This window comes from Leiobunum rupestre, chromosome 2, assembly GCF_980474605.1.
Source record: "Leiobunum rupestre chromosome 2, qqLeiRupe1.1.hap1, whole genome shotgun sequence".
In the NCBI taxonomy this organism is placed as follows: Eukaryota; Metazoa; Arthropoda; class Arachnida; order Opiliones; family Sclerosomatidae; genus Leiobunum; species Leiobunum rupestre.
This window is the reverse complement of record NC_143385.1, coordinates 84,162,650-84,188,563: the sequence shown is the minus strand read 5'-3', so window position 1 is coordinate 84,188,563 and position 25,914 is coordinate 84,162,650. Positions and strand designations below refer to the sequence as shown.

Sequence of the window (25,914 nt, the reverse complement as noted above, 5' to 3'; positions counted from 1 at the left end):
GCCACCCTGTATAATCAGAAGTTAGTGAACCAAAGTTATTGAATAGCAATAGCTATAATGTAAATGGCAATTTTTGCTATGCATCACATTCTTTCTCAGTGTTTCCCCATAAGCAAAATCTCAAAATGTTATTGGATATGAAGGTAATCTTCATTTCTAATAAATTGGTTATTTATTTCCAGTGTTTATTAAACTATATATTTAAACATACCACTCAAAATACAATATTACTTTAATAACAATTTGTAAAAGTTTAATACAAAACACATGGTTAAAAAGATTTTGTTGATCAACTTTCATTTTCATATAATTTCTAACCTATATGGAAAGATATAAAACAATGAAATTTTGAAAAATTATAATGATAAAGACACTCACTAGTAATAAATGTTTCATTCTCTTCAATCACGTTCAAAAACATCACCACCAATTGCAATACTTGAAAAGTTCTTACCAGTACATAAATCACTGAAAAAATTAAGTAAATAATTACCAGAAATCGTTACTTGGCAATAGAATTAGAAAATGTGAAAGCTATGACAATCATTCTATGTTTAGCATAAATGTTAAATTTATTTTAATGCCTATAAATCTCAACCAACTTTTTTGCAACAAAAACTACATTGGGTATAGAATAGTTGTTTCTATAAAATAAAACTGATAACAAGTAAAAAAATTGTTGCTCTTATTTCACAAGGCAGCTTTATTAGTATATTAAACTAAAAGCGGCACTTGTACATAAAATATGATGTAATATTTAAGAATCCACTTATTGTATAATAAGTTTTATTTCGAAGTATTTTTAAATAAAACTTATTTGTACAATAAGTGGATTCTTAATTATTTTATCGTTATTGGTATATTCTTTGCATGCACGATTTGCACTCGCACTAGACAAACCTATATTCCTTGAGACTGTAGTAAGAGACTGACATAAGAGCCACATTAAAACAAGAATGCCACGGTACTTTATAAAAAGAACTATTAAAAAATTATCTTAAATTACTCGTACCTTTCACTGCTGAGAGAAAGATATTTCACTCGTGAAATTGAATCAAGGAACCTGTCATAAGGTGGTGGAGAATTGACAATAATTGATTGATTGTGATGTGATTTCATGTTGTAAGAAAGCCCAATGTTTCCTTTTCCATTACTCAAGTTGTCTAACCCGAATGATGCATGCTCGGTGAATGGTTCATCGATTAATAGTTCCAGCCATGGTAAACTAGAAAAATTTAGGTATATAAACCAAATATTTGCCATTATTTGTAAATTTATGAAAAATACTATAAGTGTTAGGAGGTAATGATTAATGAAATTAAAAACAACTTCGTTATATTTGCATATTTAATAAAATATTTATGATATTTTATTAAATATGCAAATATAACGAAGTCGTTTTTAATTTCATTAATCATCAACTACGCATATTGAACTTGCAAACCTCCTAAGCCTTTGTTAGGAGGTAGTTTATTCCTGCCCCAATGTGTAGTAGGATACGCAACGGAAGCTAAAAGATGTGCAAACTATATTTGCTATTAACGGCGTAAATTGTAGAGCATGTGCAGTTTTTTTCTATTAATTGCCAAATTATAGATTAGATGGACATTGAACATAAATTTTATTATTTCGAAACACTTATATTAACTTGTTCAAAGAACCTATATAGTGCATATAAAAATCTAATACATACATGTAGTTCGCAAATCTTTTACCTTCAGTTGAGTGTCCTACTATACATTGGAGAGAAATGAACTACAGCCGGCCCAAGTCATCTAGAGATTATTAATGTCTTTCAATTTAGGTGGCCGGATTAAATTACGTAGACACTTTATTAACAGACCAGTTTTTAATAGCATCATAAAAATGTATAAAGCTAGGTTTCCAAAGGAGTATAGGAACTAAAAAAATTCGGGCTTGCGCCATAAACCAAACTTAGTCAGTGGAGATTTTCAACAGGCCACTGAAACCAATCGCCAGAAACTGCTTTTTGCTATTTCAAACGCCTTTGGGAACCTAGCTGAAGAGTAATTAAAGCACTGTACTTATTAAGGAATTTCCAATCAATCATTTCATTTGAAAGTAATTCATCTTTAAAATCTACAATAACTCCATAGTGCCGATTACTAAAGAACTTGGTTTGATGTAATGTAACGGTAGTGATTTGTGAGCTGTATTTCTCATCTGCTTCATAAGGTGGTCCTCCAAAACTCAAATCCGATTCTCCATCAATTCTCAATCCACTTCCTTCACAATGATGAATTGATGAACACTTCATGGATAGCTTACTGCCAAGCCTAATATTGATGCCATCAATCTGCATTTAGAGGAAATAAGTTTAAATTCTTAAACATTAAGGACAGTGAAAGCCTTCAAGACAATAAAATTATTTGCTGGCATAATGATTTCAAACCCAACAATTTTAACACCAAAGTAAAGGTTAATATTTAATAATAGCCAGCCATATTATTGATATATATCAATGATTTTTTCAGGTAAACAGAATATTTTGGCTACAAATTTTTTCACTTTTTCCCCACAAAGGAGAAATGACAGACCTCACAGGTTCTCCATGTGGAGGTGGTGCGACATGATTGGCTGAGAAATTTGTACCTGAAGAATTTCAATGAGAAATAATGAAAATAGTTGCATTACTCACATGTGAATATAAAACTTGGCTGTTCTCCAAAGATGTATTGGCATTTTCTAAAGCTATGATACCATAATCTCCACCAGTAAAGATACAATTTTTGGCTATTAACTTTCCCTTATGAACCAAAAGAGTTGTTTTCATTGAACGATCAGGTTTCAATGTTAGATTATCCAAGATTATCTCCTCGGCTTGGCAATTTAAGAAGATATCGCCACCTCCTTTACAGCCTTCAATAACTATTTCACCAGGACTTCCAACACCTACATAAACCATGTCATCCAATTTTAAAATATAAAAAAAAAATTATGTTTCAAGTTTATCAACCCCAAAAAGAAGACAACACCCATCACACCTTACTTAAAAAATATTCTGTGTCAAAATATATTTGAATGGTCCAAGGGGACTTAAAAGTGCTAAATGGACCAATACCAACTAAATATAAATGTTTGTAAAAACTTCCCTTGAAATTTCAGTGTATGATACACATCTTTATGTTAATATTAGTAGAGTACATACTTTTTAAAGTTCGCGAATCAATTTTGTGGCAAACTTAAACCAAAAAACTATTATTAATAGTTTAAAATCTTGGTAAATTTGTGAAAAATTTTACTTTGAAATTAATTAAAACTAATTTAACAACTTAAGAATAAATCAAGATTCCACTAAAAATGTTTTACTTTAAGACTAAATATTTTAGGATTTACTCTTAGGATTCGAGACAAGCAAGGACACAAAACACAACTTGCGCACCCCTAAAATTCAAATATCATGTAGGATCGAATTAAAGTAGATATTTTGACCAATATGAAAAATGGTGCCAAGAAGAGACTCACCACTTATTACAAATATTTCAAGATGTACAAAACAATTTTGAAAATTAAATATTTAGCATAATTTAACCATCCTTTTCAAATTAATTTAAAACCGAAACATACCTTTAACTGTTATACTTTCTTCAATCCACCCAAGAGAGAGACATTTGTATACTCCAGGAAAAATAAGGACAGTTTCATTTTTTAATGCCAACGTTACTGCTTTCTCTGGACTGTCATATATTCTTATAGAAATGCTAGGTTCCCAATCAAGTTCCTAAAAATAATACATTTTATATTACCAGTATAATTAGTATAAAGATGGTGACAGTACGTGTAACTTGCAAATGAAAGTTTTGAATAGGTATTTTGTTCATAGCGTACAGATTATTTTTGCAGAACTAAAGACTATCTAAGCAAATGATTGATTACGGACCATCATGAATTAAGGGCTCTTCGTGGTTAAAGGGAAATAAAAACCTAGACTGGCTGAGGGGAATGAGAATTTCTGCATGGACATGGCTGTTCACTCTTACTGCATTATGGCTTACCTTAATTTTTCCAAGAGAAATATTTTGGCCAACCAAATGAAGAACCGAAAAGTTTCTTTCATTAGTTTTCAATAAAGTTCCACTAATTGAGTAGTTGCTGCTGACAACAATATTCCTAAAATTAAAAATATATTTAAATGGCAGTGATAAGCCACTACTGACTAAGACTAAAACCCCTACGTTCACTATTACCATTGATCTTTGAGTTTTTATGGAAATGGGAAATCAAGGTACTTATAAGAAAACTATTTTAACAGACTTGGTTCACAAACTCAAGATAGAGGAGTTTGATTCCTGAATTATCATCCAGCTAGTACCACAAGCCGGGATCAAACCCAAACTCTAGCTTCGAGACAAGAGTGGTAACCCTGCTGCGATAATTAAATCTAAATGTTAAATTAAATCTGAGCAAATGTACTGATTTATGTAATTTTTGGATCAGTGTTCCTGTCACTAGAGTTTTTTTTAATTACCATTTAGTTATTTTTTAAAAAATATCTTAAACTTAGCAAAGCAACTCAAAACCATAGATTTTGACTATTTTCAAATCCATTTTTTTAAATAGATAAATAGATGATGCTTTGGTTTATTTTGTTAAATAGGTAATAGATTAAAAATCTGTTCAGAGCACATTTCCAATTTAAACCCTTAATTACTTTGTAAAAATTTAAAATTAGCTTATTAAGATCACACTTAATTAACCATCATTCTTGATACTTATAGCTCTTTATAGATTCTCTTTCTATATTATTTATTACAGATTCAATCCCATACCAAAAAATAAGTTGGCTTTTAGTTTGTATTTAGTTGGTATACACATTTTAGTTGGTATTAAGTTGGTTTTAAGTTGTCAGCATTTTTCAATAAATAGTTAAAGGGGTAATAAGTGGATAGTAAGTTGGCATTATGGTTTTAGTTGGTAATAAGTTGTTTTTATGGATGGTTTTAGTTGGTATTTGTCCCAAATACAAACTTAAAACCAAGTTCCTAGACCACTTAATTTTTGGTAAGGGACACTGGTGATATACGAATCAAAGGATTTTTAAGTGTGCAGATCGACTGTTACTCACCTCACATTAGATACTATTATTGAGCATTACTCTAGCAATAGACTGTAAAAAAATGGGGGTCGAATTGTTAACTGTCACTGGTACTTTAAAACTGGACGCTAGCTAGTGAGTTAACACCGGATTGGTTGGTATTTGATCACGCGCAGAGACAGAGTTTTGCCTATCACTGAGAAACAAATAACTAAATGTTTCCTCATGGAGCATGTGGCGCCATCTAAGTAAACTGACTTATATTTCGGAAATAAAATCTTGACAAAATGATTGTTTAACTGTAAATTTAGTGGAATTCATTAACCTAAAACGTTAATTATTCATTGAAATGAATCATCACCGACATGAAGAACAGTAGAAATTACAAATGAAGTCGCAAAGTGTTGAGACTCGCAGCCATGTTCCCCTTTTTATTACCACAACTTAAAAAACCTTCTGAAGCTGGTAAGCCGTTCAAATTTATTTTACCATCTATACAATTCAATGCTGAGAGAGTCCTTACCCCATTGGGTGGCAAATAATATTACTAACCATTCTCAGGGTTTCCCCTTATAGTAAATAATTTACTCGAGATAAGGCAGGAATCATACCTCAGGGTAGGATTTTCAAGTAACTCCAGCTGCCTTTGTAGGTCTTCAAGTTCCATTCTTAACTGAATTGATTGAACAACATCTTCCTCTTCAAGTTCTGATTCTGAATTACTGATGCTATCGTGAAGATTGTTTAACTTATTTTTAATGAAAACTCCTTGCTCCAGTATCTGTAAAACTTTTCTTGCCATATTTTCTGGAACAAGCCCATTTTGAATGTCAAAGTATCTAAAAAACATCCAAAGTAATGAGTTAAAACAGTCAAATTCAAGGTTTTATTTAATTAATGAGAAACTATTTACTTTAAGAATAGATTTTATAATTAGAAGCAATATTATTATTATATTCAAAATAGCTCTACCAACTACAAAAAAACTAGCTCTACCAACTACAAAAAAAACTAGCTCTACCAACTACAAAAAAAACTAGCTCTACCAACTACAAAAAAAACTAGCTCTACCAACTACAAAACAAACTAGCTCTACCAACTACAAAAACTTTAAATATTAAATCTAACATAAAAATAATACTCCCTACTTTTAGTGAATGATATTAGTGATACAATTATATGATTTAGTTTAGTACTATATTTATTATTCGTTAATATTAATGGTAAAATTTATTGTTTCAGCAGCGATATTCAATATTACTACACCTCATCCCCAGAAAAAAGTTCATTGAACATAAATGGTTCAAGGGTTGGCCCTAGAGACCTTACTTATACATGGATTCTTACAATTTCAGTCTTGGCTTAAGGTGTTTTTCTGAAAATACAACCTCGTCATCAGATTCATCATCCCAGGGTCGCCAAATGTTTAGACAAAAGAACCTATGAAAAATTTAGTGTACAAAGTGTAACAAAATAATCATCAATTAAATTTACGTACAATTACCAAAACCACAGTAAGGCATAACCAAGGATTATCGATAAACCCTAGGTCAAGCTTCAGTAAGGGCCCCTTTACCCACCCTCGGCCCCTGTACCACCAAGTTAAATTTTACTTAACAGGCCCTAAGCTTAAGCCTACTTAGTATATAGGTTAATGCACCTCTGCTCATTGTGTACCTATGGTATTGTATCTTAGTGACAGGGGAAGCTACTACACCCAGCTGCACACGACAACCTGAGGTTCATTGTTGGGTACCATTAGAGTAATACTGACTTCTTGAAATTGGCGATATGAGGGGAGATAACATAGTATGGTACTATTTTACGAACCTGATGTATTCAATGGCAACAGCAGTTTTTAAGAAAAATTCTTCATCATCACAATCACTGACAGGATGTAATTCAATTAAGGGAACTATATGACCCGAATCACTCAGCTGATATAAAGTTTGAAATGCATCATTATCAAGAAGATCATCTATTTCCGAAGACTCAATAATTCCCAATATTTTAATAGTACTCTGAAGGGAAGTCATGCTCACATCTATGACCTAAAATAATAAAAAATAAATTAAAGCTAAAGAAAAAACCAAAAATCAATTAATGGCAAGCTACGGTGATTTCTCAGTTTAAACAGTGAAGAAAATTATTTGATATATTTTTTTTTTTATTATATCTATTACAATCTTTATTTCTAAAGTGTGGATTAAGAACTATGGTCAGATGACATTAACAGCTCAGTTAGTTACCTGCAGCAGCTGTTGATATACATAATAAAGGTGGTTTAATTTTTCATATTTTAACTTTTTTGGTCATAAAAAAGGTAATTAAAATTTATCTACTAGACTCGATAGTAGGATCCAATCATGTTAAATCAAGAGAGAGGTGAAACTGTTTTAAAGTAACCTGCCTATGACTTTAAATTATGGGCAGTTAATAAAACTGGTGCCCTTCACCCAATTAAAATTGAAAATAAAAACATTTTCCAGCTTTGGTATAGTAATATATTCAAATTGAAACTATGAGCACCAACCCTTTAGTACATTCATTTTTAGCCTTACTTCAACAAGAAAATCACATTCAGTAGTTAAACCAGATGATTCTTTTGTTGCTCTCCAAACAGCATTCCATCCTACCGGTTCGATTACAGTATTCATGTAATCAATCAACGCTTTTTCAATCTCACACGTGGAAGCAGCAATTAATATTTGATTGGAATAAACATCAAATAATTCATCAACTGATATTTCGTTTAAATTCATTGTATACACTGGTGGCTGGTCCTTAATAATTTGTAAATTACTGTTGTCCTTTGATTTCTCCATTTCCAAAATAACTTTTAATTTCTAAAAGACGAGATATTAAAAACTAAACTCAAAAATAAAAACTTCGCTCAGCCTCAGAAGAATTTTGAATTTGAAAGTATTGTTAACGACGAAATTCATAAACTGAATGACAGCTTACAGTAAGTTGCATGTTACATTAGTAGACAAGTTTCCAAAGATTAAAAACCCCGGGGTTTAAGAACCAAAACTCAACAGGACTAGTATATAGTCTGTGTAATCAGTGAGTTATGGGACTGAAGGTATTCACGAGGCCAGAGACACCACTTTTTTTTTTTCTCTAGAGTTTGGGAAGGGCTAGGGCGAAAAGCCATACAGCCCACGGGGACCATTCGGTTAACATTAATAGTCAATAATTCGAGGGGATATTGTCAGTCATGAAAGTTTTAAGTTTTTTTTTAAATAATTCAACAGAGCCCGAACACACAATTTCATCAGGAAGATAATTCCAAGGAATAATGACACGTCGGAAAAAAGAGAATTTGGACGAATCACGGCGGGAATGTGGTAGACAGAGTTTGCGGGTGTTCCCCCTCGTTGAGATAGTAGAAGCCACGTAAGAGAAGTAGGACTGGCCAGGGTTGCTGAGCAGTTTATATAAGGTCACTAAGTCCAGATAGAGACGGCGAAGTTTTAATTGGGGGCCAGTTAAGAGCCGAAAGCCTGTCCACGCGATTGAAGTTATTAAGAGCAAAGGGTATTTTGGAAGCTCGAGCTTGTACATTTTCAAGTTGCCTTATGTCCTGGGCATGATAGGGATTCCATAAACAGGAAGCAGAAAACAAAATAGAAAAATCAGTTTAAATAAGAATTATAAGAATTGTAAGTTAAATCTTACAAAGTACCAAAAAAAGTAAAGCTTAACTACATAGAGTGGTTAGCGTTTTCACCTCGCAGCAAGAAGAGCCGGGTTCGATCCCAATTTGTGGCACTAGGTGAAACTCGGAATTTCTATTTCTATGCTCGGAAGTACTCCTTCTGCGTTGAGTTTGCAAGTTCTCTCCCCATTGGTTAAAGGGGTTTTCCCCCAAGTTCTTCGGTTTCCTCTTTCCGTAAAAACTTGTGGAGGTTAACGGTAATAGTGAGTGTAGGGAGCTGTTGGCTCGCGTGGCATGAAGGGCTTTCCACCACCCTCCTACGCATTGTAACCCGGCCACTTGTTTAAACGGAATTATCAGTCACTAGATGACTTGGGCCTAAGGTGGTGCCTTGGGTATTAGCCTAGCTGATTATTAGTATTATTATAAATCTCATAGGCACTTAGAATGCTGCCGCATAACTGATAAATAGCCAAACAGCCGTGGCAGACAATCGACCAATATTAACCAATCAGGACTCAAGCTCTGACAACCGCTGGTAACGTGTGACATCTAGCTTGAGTTCTTAATAATAATAAATTACTTTATACATTACGTCACTATAGAACCAGCAATTGATTGGCCGATATCTCTTTTATGTTTAATTTTACTGTCGATGTTAATAAAAATAGCGAGTGATCCAATTGTTCCGACGAGGCGATAAGATAAACAACTATTTATTTAATAATTTTAACTTTTATTGTCAAAAAATATATATATATTCATCGGGTGTAAATGTTTCCCTTGGGTTGGAAACGGCGGGCGATTTGAAATGTTTGATTATAACTTTATTTCGAGGGTTATCAAAGCAGCGGGCTAGTTATACGGAGTTCAATTTAAGTGACGCAGAACGATTTAAAAATTGTTGAATTTAATTATAAAATATATGCCCAATGTTGGTATTGCTGAAAGGAAAATTATCCTTATAATCTTTGTGATTTTGTTGTGTTGGAGAGAAGACTCAGTAAACCCAATTGGAAATTCTGGAATGGATTCCATAAAAATGTCTTTGGAATTTGATTGTAATGAAATTAACGGCTGGGTCTCTGGCAAGCAGATGGGAATTGTTAAACCATAAATACATTTTGAGAAACTTCTTTATCTTTGTAAAACATAGTGTGGTTATAAGCAACGCAGCCCCAAATTGTCTCATAAACGGGACTGTATCACAGATTATATCAAAGATAGTGATTGTGGCATATGAAATTTGTGGTTAAATTTGTTTAATCTGTCAAAACAATTGGAACTTTAAGTTAATTTTTGGCAAATTTGTTGGATTTGATATTAAGGCAGGAGTTCTCTGAATGAATAAAGTTAAAGTTAAATTCTGAGAGCTAGAGTGATATGACTACTATCAGGAAACTATATAGGTATACACTTGGAAATTTGGAATGTCTATGGAAGATTTTTACGGCCATGATGAAGCTCGTAGAAATGGGCGTGTCTTAAAGCGGGAAAACTCACGAGAAAACTCTCGCGCCTCGCTACCCCAATACGACGAAAACTCGTCATTAAGCCTAGTCATGCTTATTATATTATTAGCTTACCTGATTATCTCTTTTATAACCATACAAATACATGAAATTGGGTATGACTACAATTCTTTCGCGAAGAACATTATAATTACTTCAAAATATTAAGTACGATAACAAATTGAGGTTTTTAAATCAATTGTTTTATAAGCCTTTTTTGCGCGGGAAGATCGCCTATTTGTTACCGTGACGACGCATTCTTTTCGCGTCAAACCTCCAGCCAATGAATTTGAAATGTCGTGTTACGTCTTACACTTGACGTAGTTAAGCCTCGCCTTTTTCTCGACGCGCTTTCATATCACCGTCCCAATGGAACCTTAGGGCCTGTTGCAAAAGCCCTAGCGAAAGTGCTAGCCCATAGAATTTAACATATGCAATTCTAGAAAAGCAGACTTTTGCAACAGGTCCTTAGACATTCCAAGTGTACATGTATACCTCTATAGTCTCCTGCTATTATAAAAGAGGGATTATTGTTTTAGTTCTTTAGTTCGAAGTAGCCCAACAAAAGGTCGAAGACCCATCACGTCGAGACTAAAGCCTGGAATCAGGCCTGCAGTTCAAGGTAGGTAGTAAGTGCTTTCCTGAAGCACTTGGGGGGTTTTTTTTTAATAATAATAATCAGCTAGGCTAATACCCAAGGCACCACCCTAGCCCTAAGTCATCGAGCGACTTTTAAAGCCTTTAATTCAGGTGGCCGGGTTACAATGCGTAGGAGGGTGGTGGCAAGCCCTGCAAGCCACGCGAGCCAACAGCTCCCTACACTCACTATTACCGTTAACCTCAACAAGTTTTTATGGAAGGGGAAACCGAAGATCTCGGGGGAAAACCCCTTAAACCAGTGGGGAATGAACTTGCAAACTCAACGCAGAAGGAGTTGTTCCGAGTTTTCACCCAGTGCCACAAGTTGGGATCGAACTCGGCTCCTCTTGCTGCGAGGCGAAAGTGCTAACCACTCCGCCACCCCACTTGGGAGTGCTCTTCAAGAAATCAGGGTAAGCGTTCCAATCCTTCACTGATGACGGGAGGAAAGAGTGTCGCCGGAGTGCAAGGCGGAAGCCAGGTAGAATAAAGGAGGCTTGCTTGATGCCCCTAGGGGTTCGCCGCCAGCTGGAGACTGCTGAGGTGAGCGGGGCCAAGGCGCCGTTGGACCGGTGGATGACACTGTTGACGAGGGTGAGGCGCCGAAGTTTACGCCGGTCCGCAAGGGTATCCCAGTGGAAGTTCTTCAGTACCCTCGTCATGCTTATGCTCCTTGAGAAGCCCACGCTGGCGGCAAAGCGGAGGACACGCCTCTGGATCATTTCAACCGCGTGGATACCGCTAGTTGAAGTTGGGGACTGAAGAACAATATTCGAGAATAAGTAGAACATAGGTCCTGATCCCCAGCGATCGCGTGGCGAACGAGCAGTGGGCAAGATGCCGTCGGACAAATCCGAGGGCCCGAGCCACCTTGGTAGTCGTCAGGGCAATATGGGATTGCCACTCTAGGGTGCTCGTGATAGTGACTCCCAGATACTTCTGTGACTCCCCCCTTAGGAACTGGGGTGACATTGGCTGTTCGCCAATCCTCTGGTATTTCCCCGGTGTCGTACGATAGCTGGAAGAGATATGCGAGCGGTGCAGCTAAGGCGACCGCGCAATTCTTGAGCAGGGAAGCCTGGATGTCGTCAGGGCCAGGGGCTTTATTGGCTTTAACCCGTTGCAGTAGTTTGCCAACACCACCGACAGTGAAGACAATGTCGGGCATCGACGGGGCCCTGGAGGGCAAAAGCGGGACTACCTCCAATCGGAGGTCTTGAAAGGTTCGTTGGAAGTTGTCCGCCAGAAGGTTAGCTTTAGCCGTCGGACATGAAGTAATTATGCCGCCGCTGTGAAGGTCGGGTACTCCCGTCGCTTTGGGGAAAGCTAGAATAATAATAATAATAATAATAATAATAATAATAATAATAATCAGCTAGGCTAATACCCAAGCATAGAAATCTCATAGTTAACTAGAATGCTGCCGCCTACGGCCGAGCTTGACGCCAGTTCGCCTTGAACCTTCAGCCAATGAGAGGCCGTAGAGTGGTTCCGCCAAGGAGGATAATAATCCTCCTTGGTTCCGTTACTATAGCGGGAGATAGGTGACGTCATTCTCTCCGGGGACATTAAATTCTTGGCAGAACCGCTCTTTGAGCTCTGATTGGCTGAGATCTGGCTTCGTCTGCCACGGCGTTAGCCATTTGCCAGTTACACGGCAGCATTCTAGTTACCTATGAGATTTCTATGTACCCAAGGCACCACCTTAGGCCTAAGTCATCAAGCGACTTTTGAAGCCTTTAATTCAGGTGGCCGGGTTATAATGCGTAGGAGGGTGGTGACAAGCCCTGCATGCCACGCGTTCGAGCCAACAGCTCCCTACACTAACTATTACCGTTAACCTCAACAAGTTTTTATGGAAGGGGAAACCGAAGATCTCGAGGGAAAACCCCTTAAACCAGTGGGGAGAGAACTTGCAAACTATACGCAGAAGGAGTTGTTCCGAGTTTTTCACCCAGTGCCACAAGCTGGGATCGAACCCGGCTCCTCTTGCTGCGAGGCGAAAGTGCTAGCCACTCCGCCACCCCACTGCAGTGCATTTAAAATGAAATATTTTCTTCTAGCACATCACTTATCCGCCTCATCATATGCAGTTTTTAAGAGCCTCCGCTCACCACTTTTTGCTAAGCAGATTGACCTAGGCTTAATGCTTTCGAAGCGCACCAACCACGGCCAACTTTGACACTCGCGCAATAGCGGCCAACCCATTCGTTGAAGTTTCTATGTTAACCTACGAACAAAAATATACCTCAGCGTTGAGCGCCCCTAGCGGAAAAATTATTTTTAGAATAGTTTTGCATTGAAGCCAATATAAAAACGAGCGTGGCGCTGAACGTCGATACTATATAGCATGGTTTATAGCGGGTAAATCGTTGTTCATGGAATTTCGGCGAATGGGTTGTCCGCTATTGCGCGAGTGTCAAAGTTGGCCGTCCTTACAATTAAAAGTATTTACGCTACCTATCTAGTTTTTGACGGCACACAAAAGAGGGCGTAGCGATAGCTTTCGTTTGATTATCAAACTTTGATTATACATAGTAGTTGTAAAAGCGGTGCCTGTGGGTGAAGTGTGAGACATTTCTTGTTGAGCATTATTATGTTGTAGCGAAAGCTACGGAATAGCTCAGGTTCAAAATTTAGGGTCTATACTGAACGTTTTAATAATATAGAAAGTAAAATTGTAACCCAGCTCGTATAACGGGGCAGCGATCGCCTGGATGAAAATAAAAAGGGTTTGCGGGGAGACAAGCACGCTTATTTGCGGAAACCGACCGCTGCGTACCTCGTCGACATCAACTTCTTCGAAGTTTCAGTCCGAAGGGTCCGCGATTACATAACTTACCGGTGGCCAGAAAAGTCTCTTAACGGCAGAGTTACGCTATCTTCTCTGCACCCACCGTGCCCCAGACAGTGCCGGACTTAGCCAACTGGAAGCTCTGATTTGGCAGACCATTGGAGGGTAATGCACCCAGGAACTGGTGGAATGAGGTTGTTGGAACGTTTTAGATAAAAAGGGGCGCTAAATAACAATAAAAGGACTAAAATCAGCTTTGGAATTTATATGCCGCGCGGCCGCATGAGACCAGGAATGTAATAAATACAAATAAATTGGAGCGCCCCCTTTTATCTAAAAACATTTCAAGGCGCGCTCGTTACAATGAATTTTATTTTCTCGAGCCTTCCAGTACACCGGCGTTAGAATTTACTAGTTTCCCGTGCTATACTCGAAATCAATGTCACCTGAGACAACTAAATCGGTCGGCCAGGAAGATGAAGTAAATATGCATGACCGAAGCCTTCATAAAACGTTTTTTTTTGCACGCAAAGGGGTGCTCCTCTACCTAAGAATGTTTTGGGATTCAATTTTTTATTAAAATTACCTGCTACAGACTTATTTTTGGTTTTAGATTTGCTAAGTAAATAATAACTATAATTAGTTGATGCATCCTAGGGGGATGGAAATTCATATTCCTAGATGCATCTGTCACACTTTCAGCGGTTATATCGGCTGCCTATTTCCCTTGTTTCGATATATTTCCACCAGGTACCGACCTCGGTCTTACTCCCGTGATAGGGGGGCCAAAATTTTCATCCCGCCTAGTCTTCCCCTCTCTCTCTGGTAAGTCAAATGCGCCCACAGAGGGCTCTATGGCTCTATGATAACTTCCTCTAATCTAATTCTGCCGCTACCTATCTATAGGTTTCAATGGCGAACCAAAGGGGTATAGCGATATTTTTGATCGCGAATAAGGAATTTGGAAAGTTTTTTTTAATAGTTATGATACACAGAATTATGGCTTCAGTAAAACCAAAAGTAAATAGGGGGAGAAAGTCTGGCCCTTGGGTCCAACCGCACGACGTCTTATTTGAGGGGTAAAATTTTTGGGCTTCGGAAATGACTTCCCCCTCGCCTCTTTACAGGGACACAAAGGTATCGGTTGTACTCCGCCACGATGAAAAATAGTTCTCTATAAAATACGTGAATATTAAACTTTTGCTTTCGATAATTTGGTTAATATAGTTCCTAAATAAAGTAGATATATGATAGAAACTAAAATGCGATATTTTAAAAATAATAACACGACTTTTGAAAAGAAATAAACCGTAACTAGAATAACGCTCACTTAAATCGTGGAGAGCGTGACGCCATCTAAGAGCAGAGATCGGGACTAATTGGTAAATCTACGATGTTAAGGCCTAACAATTTGCAAGTTTAACTGAAATAATAGCTATAGCTACGAGCTTTTTTGTTTATTTTACAATTGATATAGTAATTATTAATTAAAATCAACCGTTATCGAAGGAAATAATGGTCAGCATTTGACAGAGAGACTATTTGAAATCGCGAGGTGGTGACATGGTTGCCAGGGAATAAAATTCAAAATTTTCATCTTGAGCGCGGACCGGAATACCACAAATCAAGGACAGTAGATACAGGGACGAGAAAGTGTATTGGCGGCCTCTGTTGGAATATATCACCTAAAACGACCTAAACGCGAGGAGAGTTAGTTGTAAACAAAAAAAATGACGGTTACCATGAATATATCTAGCTATGAATATCCAACCCTACGATATAGCCCTTCTATCATGTCGATTTGATTTGGGTGGCAACTTTCGAGACCAGTGAAGCGTTTTCAGCCAATCAGGAGACTGAAGGAAATGACGGCATGCTCCTCACTCGGTTGGAGCAGATGTGATTGATCACGTGACTAGATAAGCCCCACCTAAATTTTAGTGGGAGGTTAGAGAGGCTATTGCTATTGTATATTCATAGCTAGATATATTCATGCGGTTACCTAATTTTAGCGGTTCTTGACGAGGCTTAAGTGTTCAAAACAAATGGGTATTTTTTATTTACGCTCGTAGTTTTATTTTTAATTTAACATCAAAATGGTAAAAACTAATTACAATAATACTGTCCATAGTGAACCACGTCTTAACAATGGCCGCGGTTTGTTTACATCTAACTCCCTGTGAATATGAAGACGTTTAAAGTCGAAAATTTTTTCCTGCTTTCTCGTCCCTGTATCTACTGTCCTTGCACAAATGCACTACTTCGCGCGTAATGCGCTATCCTTATTGGTTAGAAATATCACGTGATCACTAGCTCTTTAAAAAGGGTGTCAAGCATGGTGGAAGGTAAAATCTGGAGGCAGTGATAGACTTTCTCCCCCTATTTACTTTTGGTAAAACATCTTCAAAGACATCGCCAAGAAGTAAAATTTCCGATAGTTAGTACCATAGACATAATAAAGAAATAGACACCTTACGCGGAGTTTGATTTGCCAAAAATATACGGGAGCGATAGCTAGCAGACAACCGGTATTTGTTCCGTATTCCTGTGGTACCACGTTTAAGCGACGCCTGTCGATTAGGCGAGAAAATAAAAAATCATCACGTGACACGTCACACATGTTCGTGTTTGTAATCTTTTGGGTACTCTGACGTGATTCGCGAATATTTTGGCTGTGAGAATTTAAAATAAGGTAAATTTTTATTATAATTTTTAAATAAGTCCATTAATTCTTTCAAAACCCAAATAAAAAGCAGCAGATGATCTTATAATTAAAAACAAAAAATTCTAATTGCGAAATGGTATTTTGTCAAAGGCTTAAGTAACTCCTGTACTACTATCCGGTTTGTTGTGGTTATGGCTTGTTATGGGAACATTCTGAGATTCTAAATTGTAAACAAAAGTAAATGGAATTTTGATGAAATGGATGATTCTACCTTGCATTAATATTGATTCTACTAAAGGTATGTAGCTATTGTCCTTGAAATAAAATTAGCTTTGACAATTTAAGTCTGATGGCTTAATTGACCCTTCATTTCTAGATTTTTGTCCTTCGCTAATTTGTGGAGTCTGAGCTTGCAATATAAATTAATAACTTTCTTAATGGACAATTGCTGTAAATCGCGACACATTCAAATCATGATTTAATTTGTAATGATCACTTTTTAGAACAGGATATACAAATTGTAAATGGCAAAAGGTGGGTCACACCAAAAGTCATTCCAACTCTGGTTTGGTTTCCATAGAATTAAAACAAGTAAAAATAGACTTTTATAAAAAAACTTTTATTAATTATTATTGTAAGATATGTCGGTGCGATATGGAAGGCTACAAGCCAATGGGCTTGATTATATTGTAAGTTCATTTAATTAAAACTTTTGTTCACAACTCCTTGCTTCTGGTTCAATCTCTTCATTGTTGTGATTGCGATAGGTCAAATACCGTAAACGATCCCCGACTTAAGTAAAAATAAATTGTAACCGTTGGCTTCGATTATCCGTTTTTAATAATATGTAAATAAGGATAGAAGCCGGTTACACCTTATTTTAAATTATCACAGCTAAAATATTCGCGAATCTCGTCAGAGTACCTAAAAGATTACAAACACGAACATGTGTGACGTGTCACGTGATGATTTTTTAATTTCTCGCCTAATCGACAGGCGTCGCTTAAACGTGGTACCACAGGAATACAGAACAAATACCGGTTGTCTGCTAGTTATCGCTCCCGTATTAATCCCCCGTAGAATCTTTTGTCTATTTCTTTATTATGTCTATGGTTAGTACCTACAAGTATAATTTATATAGTGCTTGTTAAAATAATGGAAAGTTTTCATCTATAATGTTTATTTCAAAAATTCCCGACTTTCAAGGATGTTTTTACATATTTAAAATTTTGACATTATTTCTAAAAGTTTCCCCTTTAATCAAGGAATGACACTCTTCGATTTTTAAATTTTTTCCCAAATTTGTCGACCACTAACCTTGGGTTTTCTTTTAAACCATTCGACAAATCACAATTTAGCGACAGTGTAGCCAGATTTGAAAGCCTAAATTCTGTGAACTGAAACTTCTTTCTGAGATAGTATTTGCCACAGCAAGAACGCATAGAGGTACTAAGAACTATGAAAGACTTAAATTTTGGCGCCATGAAGTTATACTTTGCCGATGGCTTAAGCCTAACTTGGACCTGGGTGTAATCATGGACTAATTAACAACAGGGACGGTCCGGCCCGGGGAAAAAGTAAAAAGAACAAGCATCGACGCACTCTAGCGGTACTCGCGGGCATAACAGGAAATGCCTGTATAGGCTGGTGATTCAAAATAGGCGGGGGGAGTAATATAGGGCAAGAAGCTTCCTAGGAATGCTTGGAATTTAAAATTTTAACCACGAGATTACCATGCGGTGCTAATATTTTAGTCTTTTAGAATGTCGAGCTTTTCCGATCGTACATATAGTAAAATATTCTGCTTACCGTCTGAAAGCAATTCCCAAATTTGTTACGGTAATTATTATTATCATAATATAATATTATTCATAAATATAAATGATTGTACCAAGGCTTAATAGTTGTTTACCTTTTTTTGATGATGAATAATTTCCGAGATAATTTCGAATCTATCTTAGAATCGGAGGTGTAAAAAATATCATTTAACTATACCAATTATACTAAAATATTTATTTAACGTGATAACATGGATGGTTATGAGAGACGTAAGACGTTTGGGGTTTCCTTTGTAAACAACAATCTGAAAATTCAAATCACAACCGCTAAAACCGTTAAAATCTGTTTCCTGTTTATGACGTTTTAATCACCAGGATAAAAAATATTTGGCTGGCAAAGCTGCTGAACGCGTTAACACTTTTTTTTGGGGTCCTTATAGGGAAATTTTATAGATCTGGGCCGTCCCTGTTGTTAATTAGTCCATGGTGTAATGGATTTTTACATAGAGAGAGAACCGTCGACTGCTTAGACTGCTTCTGAAAGTATAACCATGGATGAAGGAACACGGCCTGTAATACATACAGCCATAAGGATTGGCATCTTAATAGGAAATTTGGAAGACTGGTTACACTAGCGCCCCCTACCCGCCAGCGCACCGTACTATAAAAATAATTACGAATATTATTTTTTTTTCTTGGCGGATCTGCCGTCTGACGGAGTTTTTAAAATGGAGGGATTTACGAATCGCTCAAAAGAAGTAATTCCTTCGTAATCGTAAAAATTCGATTAATAATTACTTAGAATTACATTTCATAGTTTCCCTAACCATCTTTTAATGTAATTATTACTAATTTCGTTGTTAAATGGTTTTACTAGTTTTATTCAACTAATACAACTAAGCCTTGGTGTTCCAATTTACCTAGAGCTGCATTATATCATAGATTAAGAAATGCTTTGTTATATGATTATAATTACTGGAAACTTTAATTAGTACCTGAATTAATGGCTTTAAAAGTCGCTTGGTGATTTAGGCCTAAGGTGGTGCCTTGGGTATTAGCCTAGCGGATTATTATTAAATTATATGTTAGAAAGCAAAATTTTATTTATAGAAATATTTATATTCTTAAAAATATGTAATACAAGAATCATAAATTTAAACATTTAAAAATACAAAATACTATGTGGTTTTTAAATAGAAACTAATACCACTGCTTACAAATGTAAAACTTTAGCCAGTTTTCTATTCCTTCTCTCATTACTGTCAGACTTGCAGTCATTTTTTCTCATAGCAGCTTTTGTTGCAGCGTGCTCTTCATTATATGAAACGAGTGAACGATGAATGGAGCATTTTATAAAAAACTGTCGGGCTTTTGTTTTGGTCTCTTCGCACATTAAATTTGGCATTGGGATTTCTTTTAGTTTATAGTCCAGTTTTGCCATCAAGTTTGTTTTGTGCATGGTTCTATTAAAGAGCTGCTCAAAATATCTATCAAATTTCATGATTGCATCTGCAAATTCTGTAGTTGGCATTTTTAGATTTCCACATTCTTTCTCAGAATCATTAACATAAGCCCTTAAAATGATAAGCATCTCGTTATCACTTTCCATTTTAGTGGTTTCTTTCACCATTGATATTTTACAGTTTTCACAATTTGGATGCATCTCAATCATTTTTTTTCCAATGTACCCAGCAACATTAGTTAAAACATTTTTGTGAGCAAGTGGAAGGTAATCAACTGATGTAGGTGGTTTAACTTCACTAAACTGATCACAAAAATTAATTTCTTGATCTTGCAATGAACTTGACAAAGGGTTTTTCAAATGAGTGCCCATCAGTTCACTTAGCTTGACTATATATTGCTCATCTACATCTTTGCAATTGGATGTGTCAGATTTTGAAAACAACGATGAACACATAAGTTTACGGAAAGTGAACCTAAATTGTTGACATGTTGGGTTATCATTGCTTCCCGTCAACGATCGTGCTTTGGAAAAAAAATTTTCAAGAACATCTTGGTTGAGGTTCGATGTCAGAATATATTTTAATTTGTGGTTATCAAAAAGATCAGCACTCAATTGCAGAAGGCAAGATATCGCAATTTGCCAACCCTTGAAACATGGTGGTTCTCTTTTGCAATCAAGAACTTTGATCTTTTTAAACCACTCTTGTTTTTCCTTTAAAAATTTAAAACTTTCAGAGTCTTTGACTAGGGGCTTCCTTGAAGGCTTATCTGATTTGAAAGTACTTGAATTAAAAATATCAAAAAGTTTATCCATTTCTTTAACAAAATTGGCTGTTGCCAAGCACTCTTGTTTCATAATTTTTGTTAAAGTATACATGTAAATACCCATGCCAACTGAATGGCTAAATATGTGGCAAGCCCTTTTAACCTTCATTTTCTGGAAGTTCGTTGGATTAAGATCCTTAGTTGTTAATTTGGGAGCCATTCGGTATGTTTCAGCAGAGTCCAGCCCATGAAATTGTTCAATGTGGTCCCATGACACTATTTCATCATTTACATCAAAGTCATACTTCAATAGCATGTTTCGCAGCGATTTCAGTAGATGTGGTGGGTCTGGCATGAAAAATACTTTCTCATCTTTTATTATGGCATACGGAGTATCTTCATTTATGTTTAGTCTTTTAAACATAGCCTGATTATTTGACCCTTGGTCACATATCACTACCTTTACTTTGAAACCAATGTCTATTAAAGTTTCGACTGTTTCAATTACGATATCATGAAGTACATTCTGCTTCATCGAGTTCGTTACAAAGTAATACGATAAAGTTTGCTTCCAGTATTGTGTAAGTCCTGATATCATAAAAACAGCCGCATGGTTCGCATAACTGGAAGTTCGTGATTTTCCGTAGTCTTCAAATCCATCAACTGTGTCAGTTTTTCTATCGTATTGCAGACCATCCTTTAACGACATTTCATCCACAGTAACTACCGTTATTTTATCCTCTTCTGACATAGTTTGGACTTTTAACTTTAATAGCTCTATGGTTTCTGTTTGAAACCCAGTTTTGCCAGGCACATTTTGGAGCCAAGTGTTCAGTGTTCTAGGAGCTGGTAGATTAAACATTTTTCGTAATTGCCTATAAACTTTAGGTCCCTGAAAATGGAGGGCTAGGCACATTTGTTTTTCATCATTCGTAAATCTTCTACCTTTTGCGGCCTTATTGTCGAGTCTCAATTGCATTTTTAAAAACAATTTTCCCTTTTCAGGTAAATTTGGAAAATAAGTCTCAATTGGGTTAATTTTTTTCATTTCCCAACTAAGTTTTTTAACCTTCTTAGTCAGAGATTTGTTTTTGTTATATTGAGTTTTAAGTAAACTCCTTGCTTTCAAAAGTTTCCTCTTGTATTCCTCAGGAACAACTTGTTTGTCAGTGCCACTAGTGCTTGGCGTTCCTGTTTTAATTTCAGTGTCACTGTCAGTCAATAAATTATCATCACTAACCATCATCACATCATCCGTTGCATCACAAACACTAGAAATAATTTTTTCAGGTTCACTTTGTGGTGGGTTTGAAACATCCTCAAACAGGTCAATTCCAGGCTCAAGATTAAAAATTGAAGGTTCAGCATTTTGCAACAGTTTGTTCCTTTAAAAATATTTACATCAATCTAGGAAAATTATATTGAAACAGATTCAAAGCTAACCTCTTATTGATATCGAAAAAAGAATGTGGTTCAAAGTGACTCGAACATAAAACGACCCCAGCTTTAAACAGCTCTGACTCTCGTCCAGATAAATCCATCCTACCGCACTTTTCAATCCATTTGTTACATCTAAATAATTAGAGTGACAAAGGCTTAGCTGATATATTTCTATAAAGTGCATAATAAATTATTTAAAACCGTAAACAGTAATATTTACCTTAAAGAATCCTTAGGAAAACGAAAAAATGAAAGATCAGGGTTATTAACCCTCGAATTTCTACAGTTGTGGACCGCGCAATGTTGTTTATTCCACTTCGCCGATTTACTAAATCCCTCCATTTTTAAAAGTCTATCCCGCGGCTCCCGCCGGAAGTAAAAATAATATTCGTATTTATTTTTGTAGTACGGTGCGCTGGCGGGTAGGGGGCGCTAGTGTAACCAGTCTTCCAAATTTCCTATTAAGATGCCAATCCTTATGGCTGTATGTATTACAGGCCATGTTCCTTCATCCATGGTATAACAACAAGGCAACATGGGCGAATGTTAAGGTTCATAGTTCTTAGTACCTCGTCCTCTATGCGTTCTTGGCCACAGGAATACAAGAAACAATTTTATAGTATTTAACTAGGGAACCCATCTACCATTTTCATAAATAGTGGAAGCAGTCGATTACGCTGGTAAATTTATAGGGGATAATTATATTTCTGGCTATTTTGATTTGGCTTTTTAACGAATCCAGGTCGAATCGAAACCGATTGTATGTGTTACAATGTGTTACGCTATCGTTTATATAAGAAAGTTTTCCGAGTTAGGGTTAGACGCCATTATACCTTTAAATAGGTCAAAGTTTTCCAATAGTCGAACTTTCATTTCTGAAATAAATTGATCAATTAATTCGAAATAAGTGTACCTCATCTGGTAAATCAGGATTTTTGCTACTCGTTACCACACTATGTCTTTACTTTTCCGTAAAGCTATCGGTTCGCTGTTACGGTCGGGTACTGCAATAAAAGCAGATTCTGCGATTTTATTATCTTCCACCCAAATTGAATCAAAGTGTTCCGAGTTCCTACATTCTTCTAAGGTTTTAACGCTAGCTTAGTAAATGGCAACGGCTTCCGTTAAAAAAACTTATAACTATAACCATATGTAACATAATATCTCATAAGTATGCCATAAAAGCATTTTCGTTAATGAAACCTTGTTCACGGGATATGACGTTAATTACGTCACTTACAATTCCGTGACGAAATAAGCGTCATCAACTTTACTGTTTGGAAACGGAAGTTAGTGAGAATTCCTCGCGCTTTTCTGGCTTTGCCCATGTCAAGTTTAGCTCGTACCTCACGATCACATGATTTCATTTCCATGGTAACCTTTTCAATAGCGCAAGGATTATAAGCATTTTTGCATTTTAGGGTCCGCTTAATGTATGTTCCGCGTGAAACAAGGTCTCATTGAATTTTTTTCAATGGAAATGTTATACAGAGGCATACTTTGAGTAATTATGTTACATATGCTATAACTAATACTACCTTTAGTGCGACAATTAATATTAAATTGTTAAGGTTATGTAATTGGGATATATACCCACGACACTCAGCAGCCTCCTCAGTTTTTCCGTGTTCAATTAGATTCTCTGAAGTTAAATCTACGGAATAGAGTCTATTTCTAAAATAAGTTAAAGGAAAAGTCCAGGTTGGGTAAAACTTGGGTCTATTTGAAAGATCATGTTTAAATATACTAAAAAATATCAGTCGCAAAATTGTATCTTTTTTTAATGACGAGAAATTAATTTTTAAACGAGCGAAATTTACCGCCAAGCGATCTGCCATTTTTTGTTTCGGGGTGACGTTTTAGGACTTTAATCACGCGCTGTTTGCGCTATAACAGGCTTTAACAGCGCTCTGTTCCCCGCGCGCGGTCTGCGGAGGGAAGGCGAAAGAAAATGGCAGCTCGCTTGGCGGTAAATTTCGCTCGTATAAAATTAATTTCTCGTCATTAAAAAAAGATACAATTTTGCGACTGATATTTTTTAGTATATTTAAACATGATCTTTCAAATAGACCCAAGTTTTACTCAACCTGGACTTTTCCTTTAAATAAATAATACCAAGAATGTATTCATTTCAACCATGAATATCGAACTATATCATTACCCTTTCTACCATCTGGGGCTAAGATGGGCCGTTCCTTTCTGCATTTTATTAAAAGTAGCATACTTTTGGTTTTATGTAATCACTTGAGCCAATCAGGAAGCAGGCGTTGTTCATTGACTCGATCCGCGATTTAGCCGGTGAAGAAAATAACTAGTGATTTTTAGAAAAATACCTCTACTAGTGCAAAATCAATTGATAACCATAATTAAAGGAATTTGTTATTCATATTCTTACCTATTTTGGTTCAATCAAAACGATGTGTATTAAAATTTTAGAAACAAAATTTAACGTTAAGCCTTGGCACTGAAAGTTATGAAGTTTCAAAACGTTGCCCTACAATGCAATTTTTGACCGACGTCAAGATAGCTAAGCACCTCCTAGGCTCCCATCCTAGCGACTGAGGTCAGACTACCTAATGCAGTTCGATATTCATGGTTGAAATGAATACTTCATGCTAATACCTTTTTTTGCTCCACCACCGAGTGTCGCAGCTTTGTGGAATTTTAAGTATCTCCTAGCCCAAATCTTTTTGGGAGTTTTCAAAACATTCGCTTCTGCTAAGCGAATTGTTTTAAAAATTGTATATGGCCGAAAAAAAACCAAGTAGTTCCCTAACTGCCGATATGTTGGAGCAACAGTCAACTAAAACTAAATTTAAGTGGTAGGCGTAGCAATGCACGTACGGACAATGTCCACCTACTGCCTCTACTACTGTCACCCTCACTCCTTTTACGTGTCCACTCGTTACACTTGCCCCGTCATAAGTCTGTCCAACGCAATTCTACAGTTTTAAACCACCCAAGATTTATAATTGCCAAGCTGATACTCTCAGAATCGAACTTATGTAAATCTGTGAACCCTAAAAATCTTTCTACGACACCTATTTCCATTCTAGTATATCGAATACAAACGCTCAGCTGCACCCCTGCATTGTCTCGGGTTTCATCCGCAATTACAGAGTAAAACCCACCGGATTCGATGACCTCTTCGACAATCATTCTCCTTACTAAATTTGCACAAATGCTAATTATTTCATTTTGTACAGTGCTGTGCATATATTTGGCATACTCTCACACTTGGCTTTCTTTTCAAAATTTCTAAAATTTCAAAAACATTTCCCCCGTTTCCAATTTTGTCGGAAGATATATTCCCCTAAAGTGCTAAATCTTGTTGAGAACATAAAATGATGACTTCCGCGTGTGCAGGTTCTTCTGTCTAATTACGTCAAGTCTATGGGGGTCATTAACCTGGCACGCTAGTGATCCACGAGATTTGTATTCAGTGTAGTCGAAATACATTTTCTATTCTAGATGGTGAGAAAATTTATTCGAAGTGAAGTGTTCTTCGAATTTTTTCGTCATAGTTTTCAAATTCGAAAATCAGTTAGTTCTACTGCATAAAAAATGATGGCAACAAAAGCAATAAACTGCATTCTTTGCAACTGAATATTCAATAATTTGGTATACCTAGAAGAGATTAGGCTGAACTGGAAGGCAATTCTTATCTAAACTAATATTTAACGCGCGTAAGCGCACTTCTTTTAAATTAGATAAATCTTGCACATCGGCAGAGATAGTAGGAAACAGAGCCGTAACTAGGTGTTTTGGCGCCCTTGGCAAATTGAAGATTTGGCGCCCTCTCAGTGGTGTAGCAAAGGGGGGATTTCGACCCCCGAGGGCCTTGACCAGCGCGCCCGCTCTGGAAATTTCGGGAGCTAACGACCTTCACCAGCAGCTGCCCGGTGTGCCCATAAGGGCGGAAAAGTCTGTGCGCCCATGATGGTGCCCCTTTGTTTTCCCGTCCGGTGCGACATTTTGTACAAAGTCCGGGCCTGTCCATTAACGGCGCCGACACAACGTTTGGAATATTACACTACTAAAAGCCGACATAGTTATAAAATGATTTGCACTTACCGTTAGAAATATAAACATGTAAAGAACGCACTGTTTCTGTTTGACGCAGTTATTTACTAGTTGACCT

General features: G+C 36.5%; 1 protein-coding gene across 1 annotated transcript; it reads right to left on the bottom strand.

The window, feature by feature from the left end:
- Positions 1 to 187: 187 nt before the first annotated feature.
- Positions 188 to 8,017, bottom strand: nesd (SHC binding and spindle associated nessun dorma). The gene is made up of 11 exons (XM_090166548.1): positions 7,618 to 8,017; positions 6,887 to 7,107; positions 6,404 to 6,496; positions 5,668 to 5,895; positions 4,017 to 4,131; positions 3,589 to 3,742; positions 2,660 to 2,913; positions 2,046 to 2,317; positions 1,013 to 1,225; positions 379 to 468; positions 188 to 318 (listed from the first exon to the last, which is right to left on the bottom strand). Exons 1-10 carry the CDS (start codon positions 7,879 to 7,881, stop codon positions 402 to 404), a joined length of 1,881 nt encoding a protein of 626 aa, XP_090022674.1. The 5' UTR covers positions 7,882 to 8,017; the 3' UTR covers positions 188 to 318; positions 379 to 401.
- Positions 8,018 to 25,914: the final 17,897 nt, after the last annotated feature.